Source organism: Heptranchias perlo, chromosome 1 (genome assembly GCF_035084215.1).
Source record: "Heptranchias perlo isolate sHepPer1 chromosome 1, sHepPer1.hap1, whole genome shotgun sequence".
Taxonomy (NCBI): domain Eukaryota; kingdom Metazoa; phylum Chordata; class Chondrichthyes; order Hexanchiformes; family Hexanchidae; genus Heptranchias; species Heptranchias perlo.
In genome coordinates, this window is record NC_090325.1 from 101,873,981 (window position 1) to 101,896,055 (window position 22,075).

General features: G+C 45.4%; 1 protein-coding gene across 2 annotated transcripts in view; it reads right to left on the reverse strand.

Annotated features, from left to right (window-relative positions):
* rbpjb (recombination signal binding protein for immunoglobulin kappa J region b) overlaps positions 1-10,184 on the reverse strand; it is a 109,695-nt gene extending 99,511 nt beyond the window's left edge. For both annotated transcript variants that reach the window (XM_067989094.1, XM_067989088.1), the window contains exon 1: positions 10,148-10,184. In XM_067989094.1, the coding sequence (XP_067845195.1) occupies positions 10,148-10,167 (20 nt within the window). In that variant the 5' untranslated portion in view covers positions 10,168-10,184. The remainder of the gene's footprint in view (positions 1-10,147) is intronic.
* Between the last annotated feature and the right edge of the window lie 11,891 nt (positions 10,185-22,075).

Genomic DNA, 22,075 nt, shown 5'->3' on the forward strand with positions numbered 1-22,075 from the left:
ACAATGCATATCTTCAACTGATTTACTCAGGCACAGAGCATGGAAGCACATACTTGTTAATGCTAATATGAACAGTAAATTATCCTAATCAACCCAGTGTTCACATGAAATAAATTTGCTGTCTGTGCTTAAAACAGATTAGAGGTAGGTCACTGATTAGTAAAGTTATTCAGCCCATTCATCAAGACGCTACAGCTTCTACCCATCATACTTCCTACTTTTAAATATCAAAATTTCTGCCTCCGCTGCCCTATCTAGACTCCAGTTCATGTATTCATCACTGCTTGAAGAACTTCCTAATATCAGTTCTAAACTTGCCTAGTCTGAGCCCACGTTCCCCGTTGTCCTAGTCTCTGTTTAGTTTGAATGTGGTGGATCTATATAACTTACCATTTTCTATCTTACTAATCCATTTCCTAGATGGTTGCACATGGAGCATCAAAATCAAGTGCACTCTTCAGGTGAAGTGTGGTTAGAAGCTGGGGGAAAGTTTGAACAGGGCATGCAGATGTAAGTCAGTCCCTATTTTTAGGTCATACCTTCTGATCTTATTTTTATATTTCCATTATAAACGCAAACTTGTCACACTGTAATTACATGCACTTACCAGAGATGACATTGCAACATCTCCAATAAGGGGGAAGTGTACTTACAGACTGACAAATCTTATATAGGCAGTTTCCATTTATAAATATGGACAAAGGAATTTATTATAATGTTAACAGCGCAGATACAAGATTTTTAATGTTATAAATATACACCTTTGAAGATCACCTCTCAATTACAAATCTTGTTGCTCCCTCCCAGCTCAGTCCTGTCTCATAACTCCTCCATCATCTGGAGTCTTGAATCGTCTCCAAGGCTTATATGTTGCCCTTCTCCCTCAGTGGGCATAGTACTCAAGTTGTGGTCTGGCCCATTATATAGTATAGCGTGACTTCTTCCAACTCAGTCTGCTGTTTTGTCAATATAGTTCAGTACTTTATTTGTTTTGTTGATTGCTGCTCTGCAATAGTTGGACCTGTTGAATGTGAAGTTGACTAAAAATCTATACTTCTCTTTCAGCTTCAGCTATTTTAATGCCATTCATGGAGCCCTTTCACCACCCATTCTGTTTTCCTTTGTGCAATGCTGTACACTTGTTTCACGAAATTTCATCTGTCATTGCTGTCAATTTACATATTTTCTCTATTTTGTAGCTCCCAAGCTGCCTCCTCAGATTCAACATCTGCTCTTAGTTTGTTAAGATCAATGAATTTGACCAGTTTGCACAATGAACTTCTGAATTCATTAATCCAAGTTAGAAACAGGAGGGTTGCAACACGGGTGCCGGGGGTACAGCCCTCAGCGCACGCGCACGTGTGTGCTGCTTCCTAATCTTCAGCCAATTTCTTTCCATCCCCAAGTCTTACCCTGAATCCTCCCTACTTTAAGTTTGAATAGTTCTTCCTGCAGAATTTTGTTGGAAATCAAGATCCACCATATAATAGGACTTTCCACAGTCTACTTTGGAATGCCATTTCCTTTTAAAAAAAGACAGGATCGTCCCCTTCTGGATGTTGGCTATTGTTTACTAGATTATCTTCATTCAGGTGTTCAAATTTAGTCCTGATAATTGATGCCATTATTTTACCCATTATTGATCTGTAGTCTTGTCTTCAATCCTTCACTTCTTCCCATATGAGTATTATCAATTTCTCCTGCTACAGTATATGTTGCTGCAGCATATTTTGTTAGGGCGATCAACTCCAATTTAGCTCGTTAGCCTTTCCCAGGATGTGGATCCTCTTAAAATAAAGGACTATAGGACAGTATTGTCCAGTAGAAATTGCTAAGTAGCCACAGGCATGATTGCAGCTACACCATTTTAACCTCATGCACTAATTTTAGTAGAAAACGCCTTATACACAATAATGGCGAATGGATTTCATGTGTGTTTATTATTTTATCACCACCATCCATGCAAAACGTTGCAGTCTCTTTCACCAACATTTGAAATTCAGCCATGAATTTAGCAGACAGCACATCTTAGTGCAGCTTCTAGGATTTTGTCCAGCAGTTGCGAACAGAATTTTGACTTCATCAGAGTGATTGCTCAGAATGTTGACTCATACAATGAGGCATGCCAGAGTCCCTGCGCTCAATCCAGGACATCTTTGGGTGCTGCTTGCCCTTTGCCATGACATGCCCTGTTGGAGCTGCTTGTTATTGGTTGGGCTTCCTTTCTTCAGCTTTATTCCAATTGGTCGTGCTGACCACGATGACAGTTGCCCTCTCCATGCAATATTGCTAGTGCTTCCATGGTGCTGAAGTCTGGCGTTTTAACCCGTTAACACACCATTTTGGCAGATAAACAGTAAGCAATAACCAAGGAAGTGAAGCGCACGCAATGATCAGAAACACTCGCAAACTCTGCTTTTTATCTCACCATTTTACCAACAAATGCACAGAAAGGTTAACGTGCACATGCATACGCCGAGCGCATAAGAGTCTTGCAATCACATGCCCAACGACGACGTCTATTACTCACTTTATTTACCAATCAAAAATGCAATCAGCAACATCTGGATCCCCAATAAACCACATGTAGCTAGTGGCTAACTTATTGGACAACAGTGCTCTGGGGCACAGGTGATTCCTCGCCATCGGTGCTGTCACTGCTGAAGAAGGAAAACCCTGACTAGCAAGCATTGATTTTGTTATGAAACCTGACATTTTAAAATACCAAATAATATAAACACATAGACATTGGGAGAGTACTTTGAACAAAAAGTCCTCCCATAGAATCAGAGTCTTACAGCACAAATGAGGCCATTCAGTCCATTGTGCCTATGTCAGCTCTTTGAAAGAGCTATCCAATTCTGTGCTGTTAAGACTATGATTCTATGGGAGCACCTTTTGTTTAAATCCTGCTAGACTTTTTTCTCCTACCAATTGTTAGTGCCGACATTACAGGAAGTTCAAGCAGCTAGTGTATGATGCTGTGAGGGAAGTGATTTACATGCACAGTTCAAATGACAGTTACTGGAGTGCTCAGAATTAGTTATCTATTGTCAATATTAAATTCAGTTCCTTACAGAATCAGGCTCAAACTCTGCCAAGTTAATTCCCAAGTCAGGTCACTGATTAAGATAATTTGTTTAAGATTAATAAAGCAATGTTAATTGTAACATTGTAACTATTTGACTAAGCGGTACTAATTAGGCTGATTACAACGTGGACCTCTCGACAACTCCAATGGCACATAAATGTGGTTTAGACGTTGTGTCGTCTGGCCCACCTCCCAACCCAAGTGAGGGTTTCCACTGATATCTGACAAGCTCTTCCCTTCTCAGGCAAATTATTTGCTGAGCTCAAGAGGCCCTGGCCTAGATTAAACAAATCTCAATATGTGCACGCATTGAGGTTATGACCGTGGATTAAATTGTGGGCCTTTAAAACTTATCAAAACTGCCATCAACTTTCTAATGATGAGTTAAGACATTAAAGCCAGTGACAGAACAAAGACAGCAATACTATAAGTCCTTCCTGTGCAAAAGGGATACAAGACTGGAGTGGCACACTAAAAGAGACAAGCTGTGCTATTGTGGTTTATCGTTGTCATCAAAACTGAAGATGTACTACTCCCCATACCACACTGTAACCTCTGTTATTCTTTATTATATATGCACCACGGAACCATGGCGATGAAGGCATTTTTATTTATTTTTGGCAAGTAGTTTGAGGGTTGAAGAAGCCAGTTCCAGCAATGGATCTCATGGCAGTGATAAGAGGCTTCTGGAAATTAATGTGTTACTTCACCACAGGCGATACTGTACATTGCAATGGAATAGAACAATTTGGATCCATTTATAATGGCGAGCATAACAGGTACCAAGTGTTAAAAATATAAAGGAAGGGTGCCCGATGGTTTAGAGGTAACGAAACCATCTCCAAGCCAATCAGACCTGAAGGATCCCAAATTCAATGCCTGGTCTCTGCTGGGGAGCTAAAATGCAACGTTCTACCAGAAGCAATGTTCTACCATGGCGCAGGCACTGAATCGACTGTTTGACTGGAACACAATTCTGGACATTCAAACACCTGCTTTACAAAGCTAAATACGCTTCACAAAAAAATGCAATGAATTGTACCTAAATACAAATTCAAAACAACTAGTGTTTGAACTGATTGTATTTGTGTAATTTTCTGAGTTTCAGCAGTACTGGGGCCTCCATACTCAAACAGGAGTAGGCCATTCATCCCCTCGAGCCTGTTCCACCATTCTATTAGATCATGGCTGATCTGTACCTCAACTCCATTTACCTGCCTTTGCTCCATAACCCTTTTTTACCCTAACAAAAATCTATCGATCTCAGTCTTGAAGGTTTCAATTGACCAAACAACCGCAGCTTCCTGGGAAAGAAAGTTCCCGATTTCCACTACCCTTTATGTGAAAGTGCTTCCTGATTTCACACCTAAATGGCCTTGTTCTAATTTTTAAGTTTATGCCCCCTTGTCCTGGATTCCACCAGAGGAAATAGTTTCTCTGCATCCACCTATCAAATTCCCAAATCATCTTAAACACCTTGATCAGATCACCCCCTTAACCATCTAAATTCAAGGGAATACAAGACAAATTCATGCAACTTGTCCTCAGAATTTAACCCCTTAAGCCCTGGTATCATTCTGGTGAATCTGCACAGTATCCCCTCCATAGCCAATATGTTTCCTGAACACAGTACTCTAGATGGGGTCTGACCATGGCTCTGTACGACTGATGCATCACTTCTTCACTTTTGTATTCTAACCCCCTTGAGGGTTAGGCAGACTGGATGCGGGGAGGATGTTTCTCCCGGCTGGAGAGTCCAGAACGAGGGGGTCACAGTCTCAGGATACGGGGTAGGACATTTAGGACTGAGATGAGGAGAAATTTCTTCACTCAGAGGGTGGTGAACCTGTGGAATTCTCTACCCAGAAGGCTGTGAAGGCCAAGTCACCGAATATATTTAAGAAGGAGCTAGATAGATTGCTAGACACAAAAGGCATCAAGGGGTATGGGGAGAGAGCGGGAATATGGTATTGAGATGGAGGGTCAGCCATGATCATATTGAATGGCGGAGCAGGCTCAAGGGGCCGAATGGCCTTCTCCTGCTCCTATTTTCTATGTTTCTATAAAGGCTAACATTCCAGTAGCCTGTTTGATTACTTCTCAAACTATAAAATCTCTTTGATTGATACTCAAAACTATAGAACTCCAGGTACCCAATGCAAGAAGAAACATTAGCCCTGCAGATGATTTTTTTTAAGGAGTCGATGGTCAATTTGAAGCAGACTTCAAGCAAGTAAAAACCCTTCCTTGTTACTTTTGGTTTTCCTTGGGAGAAGCATTTGGAAAATAAATTTACATCTTAAACTTCATCAGGTACTGGCCTTTTCCAAAGATGTAAAGTTTTTCTTAAAATACAAAACATAGTGGGTTGGTTTAAAATGTCCTCGTACAGAGTGGGATGCACTTTTATAACTATTATTTTACACACAGCAAGTTCAAGATTTTGACTTTGTTGGACATATTGTACATGCCGGGTATTATCCAAAAGAGAACCAGAGTGGAAAGGGGAAAGAACTCGAGTCATCCTACACTGTTCTCACTTAAATTCTAGCACCTATTACAGAATGGTGGTTGAAAAACCTCTCCACCAGGAAATAGCACAGGATATATCAATATCGACATAGAAATTATAGATTTTTTTGTTTGAAAATTAAGTTAAAAATTTAGTTCTTTGGTGCAGTTTCAACAAATCAATGCTACTTTGCACCAACCCTCATTCTTGCCGTACTTTTCCAAAACGCTTGAAAAGTTGCAAAAGGGCAGGCTGAATTATAAAACAAAGTGGTGTGAATTTAACCCATTCAGCATTACATTTAATGGCACTTCCAGTTTTCTCCTTAAGATGACATCCAAGTTACATTTCATCAACAGTGGTCATACCAATTGAAATTTCAGTATCAAAATGCTACCAGCCTCCCCAAGCTTTATACTTGAATTTTAAGTGCACACTTTAATCAGTAATACTGCAAAGATGTCTAACACAAAGATAAAAATTAAGATTGGATTGAATCAAATGAAGTACAAAAAGTTTAAAATAAAAAGATTATTCATAGTCAATCAATTAACTTTGTTCTGGCAAAGGCAAGAAAGCCTAAACTTTGCAATTGAGGCTAAATTTCAATTTGTAACCCAAAGCAATTACCTAAACAGTGCCAATCAAAAATTACTGTATAATTTTCTGCACTAGTTAGCTGAGCTACAGGAAATCTACAGTGATTATCAGGTACCAATATTTATGAAAGAAAATAACTTGCACTTCTATAGCATCATTCACAACCTCGAAGTCCCAAAGCGCTTCATAGTTGATGAAGTACTTAAATGTTGTCACTCTTGTAATATAGAGCGATACAGCAGCCAACTTACGCAAGGTCCCACAAACAGCAATAAGAAAAATGACCAAGTAATCTGACTTAGTGATGTTGGTTGACTGATAAATATTTTCCAGGACACGAGAAGAACTTGCCTATTGTTCTTCAAAAAGTGCCATGGGATCTTTTACATCCTGAGGGGGAAGATAGGCTCTCATTTTAACATCTCATCCAAAAGACAGCCTCCGATAATGCAGCACTACGGTGTCAGCCTGGATCATGATTATGGATTACTTACATTACAATTTAAGGCATAAGACAAAAATCACATGAAGGGAGAATTGTGATTGCCATATCATTTTCAAAGTCCTTTCCACTGTTACTTTACAACAGTCAAAAAAAGTCCATCCCATGCACTGCATTACATGACAACATACGAATACCAAGACATTTGAAATATCCCTATATCGTTCTTTGTTCTTCCTTACCAAACTAGTTTCTGGCAGTAAACAGCCATAAATTTAAATTAATCCACCGAGCCACAAAGCTTTCCAATTTCAATTCATCCACTATAGAAAACCACCTCCTTTCATCTTCCAGCACTGACATCTGCAATAATTTGCAGTGGAGTATTACTCCATGTACCAACGTCACAACAAAGGTCACCAATTGCAGAACAAATTCTAAAGCCTCAGAATTATATGAATCAAATATATAAACTCTGCTCAAAAATAATTTCCAGCCAAGGTTATCCCTCCATGCTAACTAAATGTATAATAGAACATCGTAACATATGACTGAGTCAATTCATGAGTGGAAGTCAATTCAGAGACACCTGTAATATTTGTGAATGAGGCCTTTCACCGCAGTACTAGTACATCCATCTGTCACTTAACATAGGAGTATTATTTTTCATACTATGACAGCACATATAAACAGTTTAGATATCCAGAAATTAAACCATTTCTATTCACCCATATTTACTTGTCCAGATCTAGCCATCAATAAAGTGGTCACATATAGGTTACCGCAAACAAACAGGATGCATAGAATAAGACTGCTACTTTAGACAATTAAAGCAGCAAAATTAATTTGTTGGAGCAGAAACGATCTAAAACAAACTTTCAATACTGAATTCAGTTGTTTTTGTGGATCCATTGTCTCTTAAATGGAGATTCATGTTTCAATCACTATGGACAGGTTGTCTTAAGCTTCACTGCAGAAAAGAATGCCCTCATAATACGACGTGAGTCAATTTTAAATCAAAAGACTCAAATGTAGGAAAAAATTCAACAGCAAAACTAAATAACTGAATCTAGACAATACACCAAAATTTAGAATACCTAATTCATAACACCTGATTATTGTTTATCATCCTGAAGTGTGTGAGACTGATTCATCTTAAATATTATTGGTTTTGCATATTTTAGTAGTGGTTGTGCTCCTGGACTAGTAACCCAGAGGCCTGGACTAATAATCCAGAGAATGCACGTTCAAATCTAATCATGGCAGTTTGATAATTTGAATTCAGTTTTTAAAAATCTGAAAATAAAAGCTGGTATCAATAAAAGTGACCATGATACTGTCCGGTTGTCAGAAAAACCCAACTGGTTCATTAATGTCCTTTAGAGAAGGAAACCTGCCGACCTTAGCCAGTCTAGCCTGTATGCGACTAGAGTCCCACACCAACATAGTTGGCTCTTAATTGTCCTCTGAAGTGGCCTCGCAAGCCACTCAGTTACCACCTTCTCAAAGCAACGGGTGGGCAATAAATGCTGGTCTTGCCAGTGACACCCACATCCTGAGAATTAGTTTTTAAAATTCTACAAAAAAATGAGACTGAAAAATATAAATGTATTATAGTACAACATTTTGCCTTGTACTATCACACAAACTAGCACAAACAAGTTTTAAGATAGACATTATACAGTATTTACCTAAAAATGTTCACCCATGTCTGACATGGTTGTCAGTACAGCATTAAACAGCGTTGACAACATCGAATTGAGTTTCAACTCCAGTATGTCAGTTGGCTTTAGGATAATCTGAACCCTCTAATATACTAACTGCAGTGTATGGAAAATGCAAAAAAAATGCATAACATCTATTTGTTCACGGAAGGTGGATGGGATGTGGAAATTAAAAATCCCAGAAGGACGCAATAGTTTCAGGAGAAATTCCCTGCAGACACCCTGATGCGGACAAGCACGCTTGTTTGCGCTACAGGCCAGTAGCTTGATTGATTCGGATCAGGTAATCCGTAACCAGCTGCGTCTTTTCACGAAGGTTTGCTGTGTAACGTACGGTAAAGTAGTGACGGGGCTCAGTGCCGACCGTTCAGTGGAAGAGAAATTAGAAAACACCCACACCCCAAAAATTTCAACTCAAAATCCCCTATAAACTAAAAGTGGGGTATTAGGAAGGGGGGAGAAACAGACCGAACAAAAAATTATCCGAAATCATCAGAAAGGTGATCACTGTAACCAATGGTGAGGAACAAAATAAGGGAAATCTTCAAAAAAAAGTGAGAAAGTGAGAGAGAGAAAGAATGAGAGAAAGAGAGAGAGAGAGAGAAAGAATGAGAGAAAGAGAGAGAGAGAAAGAATGAGAGAAAGAGAGAGAGAGAAAGAATGAGAGAAAGAGAGAGAGAGAAAGAATGAGAGAAAGTGAGAGAGAGAAAGAATGAGAGAAAGTGAGAGAAAGAAAGAATGAGAGAAAGTGAGAGAAAGAAAGAATGAGAGAAAGTGAGAGAATGAGAAAAAGTGAGAGAATGAGAAAAAGTGAGAGAAAGAAAGAATGAGAAAAAGTGAGAGAAAGAAAGAATGAGAGAAAGTGAGAGAAAGAAAGAATGAGAGAAAGAGAGAGAGAGAAAGAATGAGAGAAAGTGAGAGAGAAAGAATGAGAGAAAGTGAGAGAAAGAAAGAATGAGAGAAAGAGAGAGAGAGAAAGAATGAGAGAAAGTGAGAGAGAAAGAATGAGAGAAAGTGAGAGAATGAGAGAAAGTGAGAGAATGAGAAAAAGTGAGAGAATGAGAAAAAGTGAGAGAATGAGAAAAAGTGAGAGAGAGAAAGAATGAGAGAAAGTGAGAGAGAGAAAGAATGAGAGAAAGAGAGAGAGAGAAAGAATGAGAGAAAGTGAGAGAGAGAAAGAATGAGAGAAAGTGAGAGAGAGAATGAGAGAGGGAGGAGTGTGTGTGTGTGTCGGACGAGGAATGTTCGGCACGACGGAAACTCGGCGCTTCAAACCCAAACAAAGTTCGCCTCCCTCCTCCTCCGTGCGGGGACGGAGAGACGATGGGAGTTGTCTGATGGGCTGACGGGGCACAGGGCCCTGCTTCTCCCACCCAGGGATCACTTCATCCAAAAAGAAACAACAAACAGCCCAAACGTACCTCCCGGGGGCCGGGCAGGAGGTTCGGGGGCGGGTGGTGGTCCCGCGGGTTGAGCCGCGCTGACCGCCCGGACTGAGCCAAGGGCAACAACACGGGGACCGGCGGCGGGCGGCGGCGGCGGCGGCCCGAGTAACTCCGCAGAGACTCGGGGAGCCGGAGTCACAAAAACACAGGCAGCAAACAATAGGACGGCGGCCCAACAAACCCTGCCCGCCCGCCCGCCCGCCGCCACCGGGCCCGACCCGCCGCGCTCGCCGCCGCTCCCCTCCCCTCCGACTCACCCCGAGGGGGCGGCGGGGGAGCCGGCGGACAGGAGCGGGGCGGCGGGCGGTGCGACCCATACAATCAGACACTTACCCTGTCACAACAGGCGCCATCTTCCACAAACTCTCGCCAAAACTCCAACCCTCGCGAGGATCCGCGCTCCGCCCGCCCCGCCCCGCCCCCACACACAAAAAAAAACGGTTCACGTCTCGCGAGAGGGCGCGCTCCCGCACCGGGGAGGGGGTCGGGAGGATGAGAAACGGTGAGAGTGAGGGGGGAAGAGAAAGACTGAGAAACGGTGAGAGTGAGGGGGCAGAGAAAGACTGAGAAACGGTGAGAGTGAGGGGGCAGAGAAAGACTGAGAAACGGTGAGAGTGAGGGGGCAGAGAAAGACTGAGAAACGGTGAGAGTGAGGGGCTGAGAAAGACTGAGAAACGGTGAGAGTGAGGGGGCAGAGAAAGACTGAGAAACGGTGAGAGTGAGGGGCTGAGAAAGACTGAGAAACGGTGAGAGTGAGGGGGCAGAGAAAGACTGAGAAACGGTGAGAGTGAGGGGGCAGAGAAAGACTGAGAAACGGGGAGAGTGAGGGGGCAGAGAAAGACTGAGGAACGGGGAGAGTGAGGGGGCTGAGAAAGACTGAGGAACGGTGAGAGTGAGGGGCTGAGAAAGACTGAGAAACGGTGAGAGTGAGGGGGCAGAGAAAGACTGAGGAACGGGGAGAGTGAGGGGGCAGAGAAAGACTGAGGAACGGGGAGAGTGAGGGGGCAGAGAAAGACTGAGAAACGGTGAGAGTGAGGGGGCAGAGAAAGACTGAGAAACGGTGAGAGTGAGGGGGCAGAGAAAGACTGAGAAACGGTGAGAGTGAGGGGCTGAGAAAGACTGAGAAACGGTGAGAGTGAGGGGCTGAGAAAGACTGAGGAACGGTGAGAGTGAGGGGGCTGAGAAAGACTGAGGAACGGTGAGAGTGAGGGGGAAGAAAAAAAGTGAGAAACGGCGAGAGTGAGGGGGCAGAGAAAGACTGAGAAACGGTGAGAGTGAGGGGCTGAGAAAGACTGAGAAACGGTGAGAGTGAGGGGCTGAGAAAGACTGAGGAACGGTGAGAGTGAGGGGGAAGAAAAAAAGTGAGAAACGGCGAGAGTGAGGGGGCAGAGAAAGACTGAGAAACGGTGAGAGTGAGGGGCTGAGAAAGACTGAGAAACTGTGAGAGTGAGGGGGCAGAGAAAGACTGAGAAACGGTGAGAGTGAGGGGCAGAGAAAGACTGAGAAACGGTGAGAGTGAGGGGGCAGAGAAAGACTGAGGAACGGGGAGAGTGAGGGGGCAGAGAAAGACTGAGAAACGGTGAGAGTGAGGGGCAGAGAAAGACTGAGAAACGGTGAGAGTGAGGGGCAGAGAAAGACTGAGAAACGGTGAGAGTGAGGGGGCAGAGAAAGACTGAGGAACGGGGAGAGTGAGGGGGCAGAGAAAGACTGAGAAACGGTGAGAGTGAGGGGCAGAGAAAGACTGAGAAACGGTGAGAGTGAGGGGGCAGAGAAAGACTGAGGAACGGGGAGAGTGAGGGGGCAGAGAAAGACTGAGAAACGGTGAGAGTGAGGGGCAGAGAAAGACTGAGAAACGGTGAGAGTGAGGGGGCAGAGAAAGACTGAGGAACGGGGAGAGTGAGGGGGCAGAGAAAGACTGAGAAACGGTGAGAGTGAGGGGCAGAGAAAGACTGAGAAACGGTGAGAGTGAGGGGCAGAGAAAGACTGAGAAACGGTGAGAGTGAGGGGGCAGAGAAAGACTGAGGAACGGGGAGAGTGAGGGGGCAGAGAAAGACTGAGAAACGGTGAGAGTGAGGGGCAGAGAAAGACTGAGAAACGGTGAGAGTGAGGGGGCAGAGAAAGACTGAGGAACGGGGAGAGTGAGGGGGCAGAGAAAGACTGAGAAACGGTGAGAGTGAGGGGCAGAGAAAGACTGAGAAACGGTGAGAGTGAGGGGGCAGAGAAAGACTGAGGAACGGGGAGAGTGAGGGGGCGGAGAAAGACTGAGAAACGGTGAGAGTGAGGGGGCGGAGAAAGACTGAGAAACGGTGAGAGTGAGGGGCGGAGAAAGACTGAGAAACAGTGAGAGTGAGGGGGCGGAGAAAGACTGAGAAACGGTGAGAGTGAGGGGGCAGAGAAAGACTGAGAAACGGTGAGAGTGAGGGGCGGAGAAAGACTGAGAAACGGTGAGAGTGAGGGGGCAGAGAAAGACTGAGAAACGGTGAGAGTGAGGGGGCAGAGAAAGACTGAGAAACGGTGAGAGTGAGGGGCGGAGAAAGACTGAGAAACAGTGAGAGTGAGGGGGCAGAGAAAGACTGAGAAACGGTGAGAGTGAGGGGGCAGAGAAAGACTGAGAAACGGTGAGAGTGAGGGGGCAGAGAAAGACTGAGAAACGGTGAGAGTGAGGGGCGGAGAAAGACTGAGAAACGGTGAGAGTGAGGGGCGGAGAAAGACTGAGAAACGGTGAGAGTGAGGGGGCAGAGAAAGACTGAGAAACGGTGAGAGTGAGGGGGCAGAGAAAGACTGAGAAACGGTGAGAGTGAGGGGGCGGAGAAAGACTGAGAAACGGTGAGAGTGAGGGGCGGAGAAAGACTGAGAAACGGTGAGAGTGAGGGGCGGAGAAAGACTGAGAAACGGTGAGAGTGAGGGGCGGAGAAAGACTGAGAAACGGTGAGAGTGAGGGGCAGAGAAAGACTGAGAAACGGTGAGAGTGAGGGGGCAGAGAAAGACTGAGGAACGGTGAGAGTGAGGGGGCAGAGAAAGACTGAGAAACAGCGAGAGTGAGGGTGCAGAGAAAGACTGAGAAACAGCGAGAGTGAGGGGGCAGAGAAAGACTGAGGAACTGTGAGAGTGAGGGGGCAGAGAAAGACTGAGAAACAGCGAGAGTGAGGGGGCAGAGAAAGACTGAGAAACGGTGAGAGTGAGGGGGCAGAGAAAGACTGAGAAACGGTGAGAGTGAGGGGGCAGAGAAAGACTGAGAAACGGTGAGAGTGAGGGGGCAGAGAAAGACTGAGAAACGGTGAGAGTGAGGGGGCAGAGAAAGACTGAGAAACGGCGAGAGTGAGGGGCAGAGAAAGACTGAGAAACTGCGAGAGTGAGGGGCAGAGAAAGACTGAGAAACTGCGAGAGTGAGGGGCAGAGAAAGACTGAGAAACTGCGAGAGTGAGGGGCAGAGAAAGACTGAGAAACTGCGAGAGTGAGGGGCAGAGAAAGACTGAGAAACTGCGAGAGTGAGGGGCAGAGAAAGACTGAGAAACTGCGAGAGTGAGGGGCAGAGAAAGACTGAGAAACGGTGAGAGTGAGGGGCAGAGAAAGACTGAGAAACGGTGAGATTGAGGGGGCAGAGAAAGACTGAGAAACGGTGAGAATGAGGGGCAGAGAAAGACTGAGAAACGGTGAGAATGAGGGGCAGAGAAAGACTGAGAAACGGTGAGAGTGAGGGGCAGAGAAAGACTGAGAAACGGTGAGAGTGAGGGGCAGAGAAAGACTGAGAAACGGTGAGAGTGAGGGGGCAGAGAAAGACTGAGGAACGGGGAGAGTGAGGGGGCAGAGGAAGACTGAGAAACGGTGAGAGTGAGGGGCAGAGAAAGACTGAGAAACAGTGAGAGTGAGGGGCAGAGAAAGACTGAGAAACGGTGAGAGTGAGGGGGCAGAGAAAGACTGAGGAACGGGGAGAGTGAGGGGGCAGAGAAAGACTGAGAAACGGTGAGAGTGAGGGGCAGAGAAAGACTGAGAAACGGTGAGAGTGAGGGGGCAGAGAAAGACTGAGGAACGGGGAGAGTGAGGGGGCGGAGAAAGACTGAGAAACGGTGAGAGTGAGGGGGCAGAGAAAGACTGAGAAACGGTGAGAGTGAGGGGCGGAGAAAGACTGAGAAACAGTGAGAGTGAGGGGGCGGAGAAAGACTGAGAAACGGTGAGAGTGAGGGGGCAGAGAAAGACTGAGAAACGGTGAGAGTGAGGGGCGGAGAAAGACTGAGAAACGGTGAGAGTGAGGGGGCAGAGAAAGACTGAGAAACGGTGAGAGTGAGGGGGCAGAGAAAGACTGAGAAACGGTGAGAGTGAGGGGCGGAGAAAGACTGAGAAACAGTGAGAGTGAGGGGGCAGAGAAAGACTGAGAAACGGTGAGAGTGAGGGGGCAGAGAAAGACTGAGAAACGGTGAGAGTGAGGGGGCAGAGAAAGACTGAGAAACGGTGAGAGTGAGGGGCGGAGAAAGACTGAGAAACGGTGAGAGTGAGGGGCGGAGAAAGACTGAGAAACGGTGAGAGTGAGGGGGCAGAGAAAGACTGAGAAACGGTGAGAGTGAGGGGGCAGAGAAAGACTGAGAAACGGTGAGAGTGAGGGGGCGGAGAAAGACTGAGAAACGGTGAGAGTGAGGGGCGGAGAAAGACTGAGAAACGGTGAGAGTGAGGGGCGGAGAAAGACTGAGAAACGGTGAGAGTGAGGGGCGGAGAAAGACTGAGAAACGGTGAGAGTGAGGGGCTGAGAAAGACTGAGAAACGGTGAGAGTGAGGGGGCAGAGAAAGACTGAGGAACAGTGAGAGTGAGGGGGCAGAGAAAGACTGAGAAACAGCGAGAGTGAGGGTGCAGAGAAAGACTGAGAAACAGCGAGAGTGAGGGGGCAGAGAAAGACTGAGGAACTGTGAGAGTGAGGGGGCAGAGAAAGACTGAGAAACAGCGAGAGTGAGGGGGCAGAGAAAGACTGAGAAACGGTGAGAGTGAGGGGGCAGAGAAAGACTGAGAAACGGTGAGAGTGAGGGGGCAGAGAAAGACTGAGAAACGGTGAGAGTGAGGGGGCAGAGAAAGACTGAGAAACGGCGAGAGTGAGGGGCAGAGAAAGACTGAGAAACTGCGAGAGTGAGGGGCAGAGAAAGACTGAGAAACTGCGAGAGTGAGGGGCAGAGAAAGACTGAGAAACTGCGAGAGTGAGGGGCAGAGAAAGACTGAGAAACTGCGAGAGTGAGGGGCAGAGAACGACTGAGAAACTGCGAGAGTGAGGGGCAGAGAAAGACTGAGAAACTGCGAGAGTGAGGGGCAGAGAAAGACTGAGAAACGGTGAGAGTGAGGGGCAGAGAAAGACTGAGAAACGGTGAGAGTGAGGGGGCAGAGAAAGACTGAGAAACGGTGAGAATGAGGGGCAGAGAAAGACTGAGAAACGGTGAGAGTGAGGGGCAGAGAAAGACTGAGAAACGGTGAGAGTGAGGGGCAGAGAAAGACTGAGAAACGGTGAGAGTGAGGGGCAGAGAAAGACTGAGAAACGGTGAGAGTGAGGGGCAGAGAAAGACTGAGAAACGGTGAGAGTGAGGGGCAGAGAAAGACTGAGAAACGGTGAGAGTGAGGGGCAGAGAAAGACAGAAACGGTGAGAGTGAGGGGCAGAGAAAGACTGAGAAACTGTGAGAATGAGGGGCAGAGAAGAAACGGTGAGAGTGAGGGGCAGAGAAAGGCTGAGAAACGGTGAGAGTGAGGGGCAGAGAAAGACTGAGAAACTGTGAGAATGAGGGGCATAGAAGAAACGGTGAGAGTGAGGGGCAGAGAAAGACTGAGAAACTGTGAGAGTGAGGGGCAGAGAAAGACTGAGAAACTGTGAGAGTGAGGGGCAGAGAAAGACTGAGAAACTGTGAGAATGAGGGGCAGAGAAGAAACGGTGAGAGTGAGGGGCAGAGAAAGACTGAGAAACAGTGAGAGTGAGGGGCAGAGAAAGACTGAGAAACAGTGAGAATGAGGGACAGAGAAAGACTGAGAAACAGTGAGAATGAGGGGCAGAGAAAGACTGAGAAACAGTGAGAATGAGGGGCAGAGGAGAAACGGTGAGAGTGAGGGGCAGAGAAGAAACGGTGAGAGTGAGGGGCAGAGAAAGACTGAGAAACAGTGAGAATGAGGGGCAGAGAAAGACTGAGAGTGAGGGGCAGAGAAAGACTGAGAAACAGTGAGAATGAGGGGCAGAGGAGAAACGGTGAGAGTGAGGGGCAGAGAAAGACTGAGAAACAGTGAGAGTGAGGGGCAGAGAAAGACTGAGAAACAGTGAGAGTGAGGGGCAGAGAAGGACTGAGAAACTGTGAGAGTGAGGGGCAGAGAAGGACTGAGAAACTGTGAGAATGAGGGGCAAAGACTGAGAAACAGTGAAAATAACAGGCAGAGAAAGACTGAGAAACAGTGAGAATGATGGGCAGAGAAACACTGAGAAATAGTGAGAATGAGGGCTAGAGAAAGAATGAGAAACAGTGAGAATGAGGGGCAGAGAAAGAATGAGAAACAGTGAGAATGAGGGGCAGAGAAAGAATGAGAATCAGTGAGAATGAAGGGCAGAGAAAGAATGAGAAACAGTGAGAATGAGGGGCAGGGAAAGACTGAGAAACCATAAGAATGAGGGGCAGAGAAAGAATGAGGAACAGTGAGAATGAGGGGAAGAGAAAGAATGAGAAACCATAAGAATGAGGGGCAGAGAAAGAATGAGGAACAGTGAGAATGAGGGGAAGAGAAAGAATGAGGAACAGTGAGAATGAGGGGAAGAGAAAGAATGAGAAACCATAAGGATGAGGGGCAGAGAAAGAATGAGCAACAGTGAGAATGAGGGGAAGAGAAAGAATGAGGAACAGTGAGAATGAGGGGAAGAGAAAGAATGAGAAACAGTGAGAATGAGAGGCAGAGAAAGAATGAGAAACAGTGAGAATGAGGGGCAGAGAAAGAATGAGAAACAGTGAGAATGAGGGGCAGAGAAAGAATGAGAAACAGTGAGAATGAGGGGCAGAGAAAGAATGAGAAACAGTGAGAATGAGGGGCAGAGAAAGAATGAGAAACAGTGAGAATGAGGGGCAGAGAAAGAATGAGAAACCGTGAGAATGAGGGGCAGAGAACGAATGAGAAACCGTGAGAATGAGGGGCAGAGAAAGAATGAGAAACAGTGAGAATGAGGGGCAGAGAAAGAATGAGAAACAGTGAGAATGAGGGGCAGAGAAAGAATGAGAAACCGTGAGAATGAGGGGCAGAGAACGAATGAGAAACCGTGAGAATGAGGGGCAGAGAAAGAATGAGAAACAGTGAGAATGAGAAACCATGAGAAGGAGGGGCAGAGAAAGAATGAGAAACAGTGAGAATGAGGGGCAGAGAAAGAATGAGAATCAGTGAGAATGAAGGGCAGAGATAGAATGAGGGGCAGCGAAACACTGAGAAATAGTGAGAATGAGGGGCAGAGAAAGAATGAGAAACAGTGAGAATGAGGGGCAGAGAAAGACTGAGAAACAGTGAGAATGAGAGGCAGAGAAAGAATGAGAATCAGTGAGAATGAAGGGCAGAGAAAGAATGAGAAACAGTGAGAATGAGGGGCAGAGAAAGAATGAGAATCAGTGAGAATGAAGGGCAGAGATAGAATGAGGGGCAGCGAAACACTGAGAAATAGTGAGAATGAGGGGCAGAGAAAGAATGAGAAACAGTGAGAATGAGGGGCAGAGAAAGACTGAGAAACAGTGAGAATGAGAGGCAGAGAAAGAATGAGAATCAGTGAGAATGAAGGGCAGAGAAAGAATGAGAAACAGTGAGAATGAGGGGCAGAGAAAGAATGAGGAGCAGAGAAAGACTGAGAAACAGTGAAAATGACAGGCAGAGAAAGACTGAGAAACAGTGAGAATGAGGGGCAGAGAAACACTGAGAAATAGTGAGAATGAGGGCCAGAGAAAGACTGAGAAACAGTGAAAATGACAGGCAGAGAAAGACTGAGAAACAGTGAGAATGAGGGGCAGAGAAACACTGAGAAATAGTGAGAATGAGGGCCAGAGGAAGAATGAGAAACAGTGAGAATGAGGGGCAGAGAAAGAATGAGAAACCGTGAGAATGAGGGGCAGAGAACGAATGAGAAACCATGAGAATGAGGGGCAGAGAAAGAATGAGGAACAGTGAGAATGAGGGGAAGAGAAAGAATGAGAAACCATAAGAATGAGGGGCAGAGAAAGAATGAGGAACAGTGAGAATGAGGGGAAGAGAAAGAATGAGGAACAGTGAGAATGAGGGGAAGAGAAAGAATGAGAAACCATAAGAATGAGGGGCAGAGAAAGAATGAGCAACAGTGAGAATGAGGGGAAGAGAAAGAATGAGGAACAGTGAGAATGAGGGGAAGAGAAAGAATGAGAAACAGTGAGAATGAGGGGCAGAGAAAGAATGAGAAACAGTGAGAATGAGGGGCAGAGAAAGAATGAGAAACAGTGAGAATGAGGGGCAGAGAAAGAATGAGAAACAGTGAGAATGAGGGGCAGAGAAAGAATGAGAAACAGTGAGAATGAGAAACCGTGAGAATGAGGGGCAGAGAACGAATGAGAAACCGTGAGAATGAGGGGCAGAGAAAGAATGAGAAACAGTGAGAATGAGGGGCAGAGAAAGAATGAGAAACAGTGAGAATGAGGGGCAGAGAAAGAATGAGAAACCGTGAGAATGAGGGGCAGAGAACGAATGAGAAACCGTGAGAATGAGGGGCAGAGAAAGAATGAGAAACAGTGAGAATGAGAAACCATGAGAAGGAGGGGCAGAGAAAGAATGAGAAACAGTGAGAATGAGGGGCAGAGAAAGAATGAGAATCAGTGAGAATGAAGGGCAGAGATAGAATGAGAAACAGTGAGAATGAGGGGCAGCGAAACACTGAGAAATAGTGAGAATGAGGGGCAGAGAAAGAATGAGAAACAGTGAGAATGAGGGGCAGAGAAAGAATGAGAATCAGTGAGAATGAAGGGCAGAGAAAGAATGAGAAACAGTGAGAATGAGGAGCAGAGAAAGACTGAGAAACAGTGAAAATGACAGGCAGAGAAAGACTGAGAAACAGTGAGAATGAGGGGCAGAGAAACACTGAGAAATAGTGAGAATGAGGGCCAGAGGAAGAATGAGAAACAGTGAGAATGAGGGGCAGAGAACGAATGAGAAACCATGAGAATGAGGGGCAGAGAAAGAATGAGAAACAGTGAGAATGAGGGGTGATGGGAGAGAATGAGAAACCGTGAGAATGAGGGGCAGAGAAAGAATGAGAAACAGTGAGAATGAGGGGCAGAGAAAGAATGAGAAACAGTGAGAATGAGAGGCAGAGAAAGAATGAGAAACAGTGAGAATGAGGGGCAGAGAAAGAATGAGAAACAGTGAGAATGAGGGGCAGAGAAACACTGAGAAACCGTGAGAATGAGGGCCAGAGGAAGAATGAGAAACCGTGAGAATGAGGGGCAGAGAAAGAATTAGAAACAGTGAGAATGAAGGGCAGAGAAAGAATGAGAAACAGTGAGAATGAGGGGCAGAGAAAGAATGAGAAACAATGAGAATGAGGGGTGGTGGGAGAGAATGAGAAACCGTGAAAATGAGGGGCAGAGAAAGAATGAGAAACAGTGAGAATGAGGGGCAGAGAAAGAATGAGAAACAGTGAGAATGAGAGGCAGAGAAAGAATGAGAAACTGAGAATGAGAGGCAGAGAAAGACTGAGAAACAGTGAGAAGGAGAGGCAGAGAAAGAATGAGAAACCGTGAGAATGAGGGGCAGAGAAAGACTGAGAAACAGTGAGAATGAGGGGCAGAGAAAGAATGAGAAACAGTGAGAATGAGGGGCAGAGAAATAATGAGAATCAGTGAGAATGAAGGGCAGAGAAAGAATGAGAAACAGTGAGAATGAGGGGCAGAGAAAGAATGAGAAACAGTGAGAATGAGGGGCAGAGAAAGAATGAGAAACAGTGAGAATGAGGGGCAGAGAAATAATGAGAATCAGTGAGAATGAAGGGCAGAGAAAGAATGAGAAACAGTGAGAATGAGGGGCAGAGAAATAATGAGAAACAGTGAGAATGAGAAGCAGTGAGAGAACGAGAAACAGTGAGAATGAGGGGCAGTGGAAGAATGAGAAACTGAGAAGGAGGAGCCGTGAGAGAATGAAAACTGAGAATGAGGGGCGGTGAGAGAGAATGAGAAACATCGAGAATGAGTGGCAGTGAGACAATAGGCGACAATGTGAGGTAGATACTGAAAGTCTGAGACAGTGAGAATGGGGCAGAGATTGAGATACAGTGAGAATGAGGGGTAGAGCGTGAAAGAGAATGAGAAATAGTGAGCATGAGACAGATAGTGAGCGACATTGAGAAACAGTGAGAATGTGAGGTAGAAAGTGAGAATGAGAAACAGTGAGAATGAGGGGCAGAGAAAGAATGAGAAACCGTGAGAATGAGGGGCAGAGAACGAATGAGAAACCGTGAGAATGAGGGGCAGAGAAAGAATGAGAAACAGTGAGAATGAGGGGCAGAGAAAGAATGAGAAACAGTGAGAATGAGGGGCAGAGAAAGAATGAGAAACCGTGAGAATGAGGGGCAGAGAACGAATGAGAAACCGTGAGAATGAGGGGCAGAGAAAGAATGAGAAACAGTGAGAATGAGAAACCATGAGAAGGAGGGGCAGAGAAAGAATGAGAAACAGTGAGAATGAGGGGCAGAGAAAGAATGAGAATCAGTGAGAATGAAGGGCAGAGATAGAATGAGGGGCAGCGAAACACTGAGAAATAGTGAGAATGAGGGGCAGAGAAAGAATGAGAAACAGTGAGAATGAGGGGCAGAGAAAGACTGAGAAACAGTGAGAATGAGAGGCAGAGAAAGAATGAGAATCAGTGAGAATGAAGGGCAGAGAAAGAATGAGAAACAGTGAGAATGAGGGGCAGAGAAAGAATGAGAAACAGTGAGAATGAGGAGCAGAGAAAGACTGAGAAACAGTGAAAATGACAGGCAGAGAAAGACTGAGAAACAGTGAGAATGAGGGGCAGAGAAACACTGAGAAATAGTGAGAATGAGGGCCAGAGAAAGACTGAGAAACAGTGAAAATGACAGGCAGAGAAAGACTGAGAAACAGTGAGAATGAGGGGCAGAGAAACACTGAGAAATAGTGAGAATGAGGGCCAGAGGAAGAATGAGAAACAGTGAGAATGAGGGGCAGAGAAAGAATGAGAAACCGTGAGAATGAGGGGCAGAGAACGAATGAGAAACCATGAGAATGAGGGGCAGAGAAAGAATGAGGAACAGTGAGAATGAGGGGAAGAGAAAGAATGAGAAACCATAAGAATGAGGGGCAGAGAAAGAATGAGGAACAGTGAGAATGAGGGGAAGAGAAAGAATGAGGAACAGTGAGAATGAGGGGAAGAGAAAGAATGAGAAACCATAAGAATGAGGGGCAGAGAAAGAATGAGCAACAGTGAGAATGAGGGGAAGAGAAAGAATGAGGAACAGTGAGAATGAGGGGAAGAGAAAGAATGAGAAACAGTGAGAATGAGGGGCAGAGAAAGAATGAGAAACAGTGAGAATGAGGGGCAGAGAAAGAATGAGAAACAGTGAGAATGAGGGGCAGAGAAAGAATGAGAAACAGTGAGAATGAGGGGCAGAGAAAGAATGAGAAACAGTGAGAATGAGGGGCAGAGAAAGAATGAGAAACAGTGAGAATGAGAAACCGTGAGAATGAGGGGCAGAGAACGAATGAGAAACCGTGAGAATGAGGGGCAGAGAAAGAATGAGAAACAGTGAGAATGAGGGGCAGAGAAAGAATGAGAAACAGTGAGAATGAGGGGCAGAGAAAGAATGAGAAACCGTGAGAATGAGGGGCAGAGAAAGAATGAGAAACCGTGAGAATGAGGGGCAGAGAAAGAATGAGAAACAGTGAGAATGAGAAACCATGAGAAGGAGGGGCAGAGAAAGAATGAGAAACAGTGAGAATGAGGGGCAGAGAAAGAATGAGAATCAGTGAGAATGAAGGGCAGAGATAGAATGAGAAACAGTGAGAATGAGGGGCAGCGAAACACTGAGAAATAGTGAGAATGAGGGGCAGAGAAAGAATGAGAAACAGTGAGAATGAGGGGCAGAGAAAGACTGAGAAACAGTGGGAATGAGAGGCAGAGAAAGAATGAGAATCAGTGAGAATGAAGGGCAGAGAAAGAATGAGAAACAGTGAGAATGAGGAGCAGAGAAAGACTGAGAAACAGTGAAAATGACAGGCAGAGAAAGACTGAGAAACAGTGA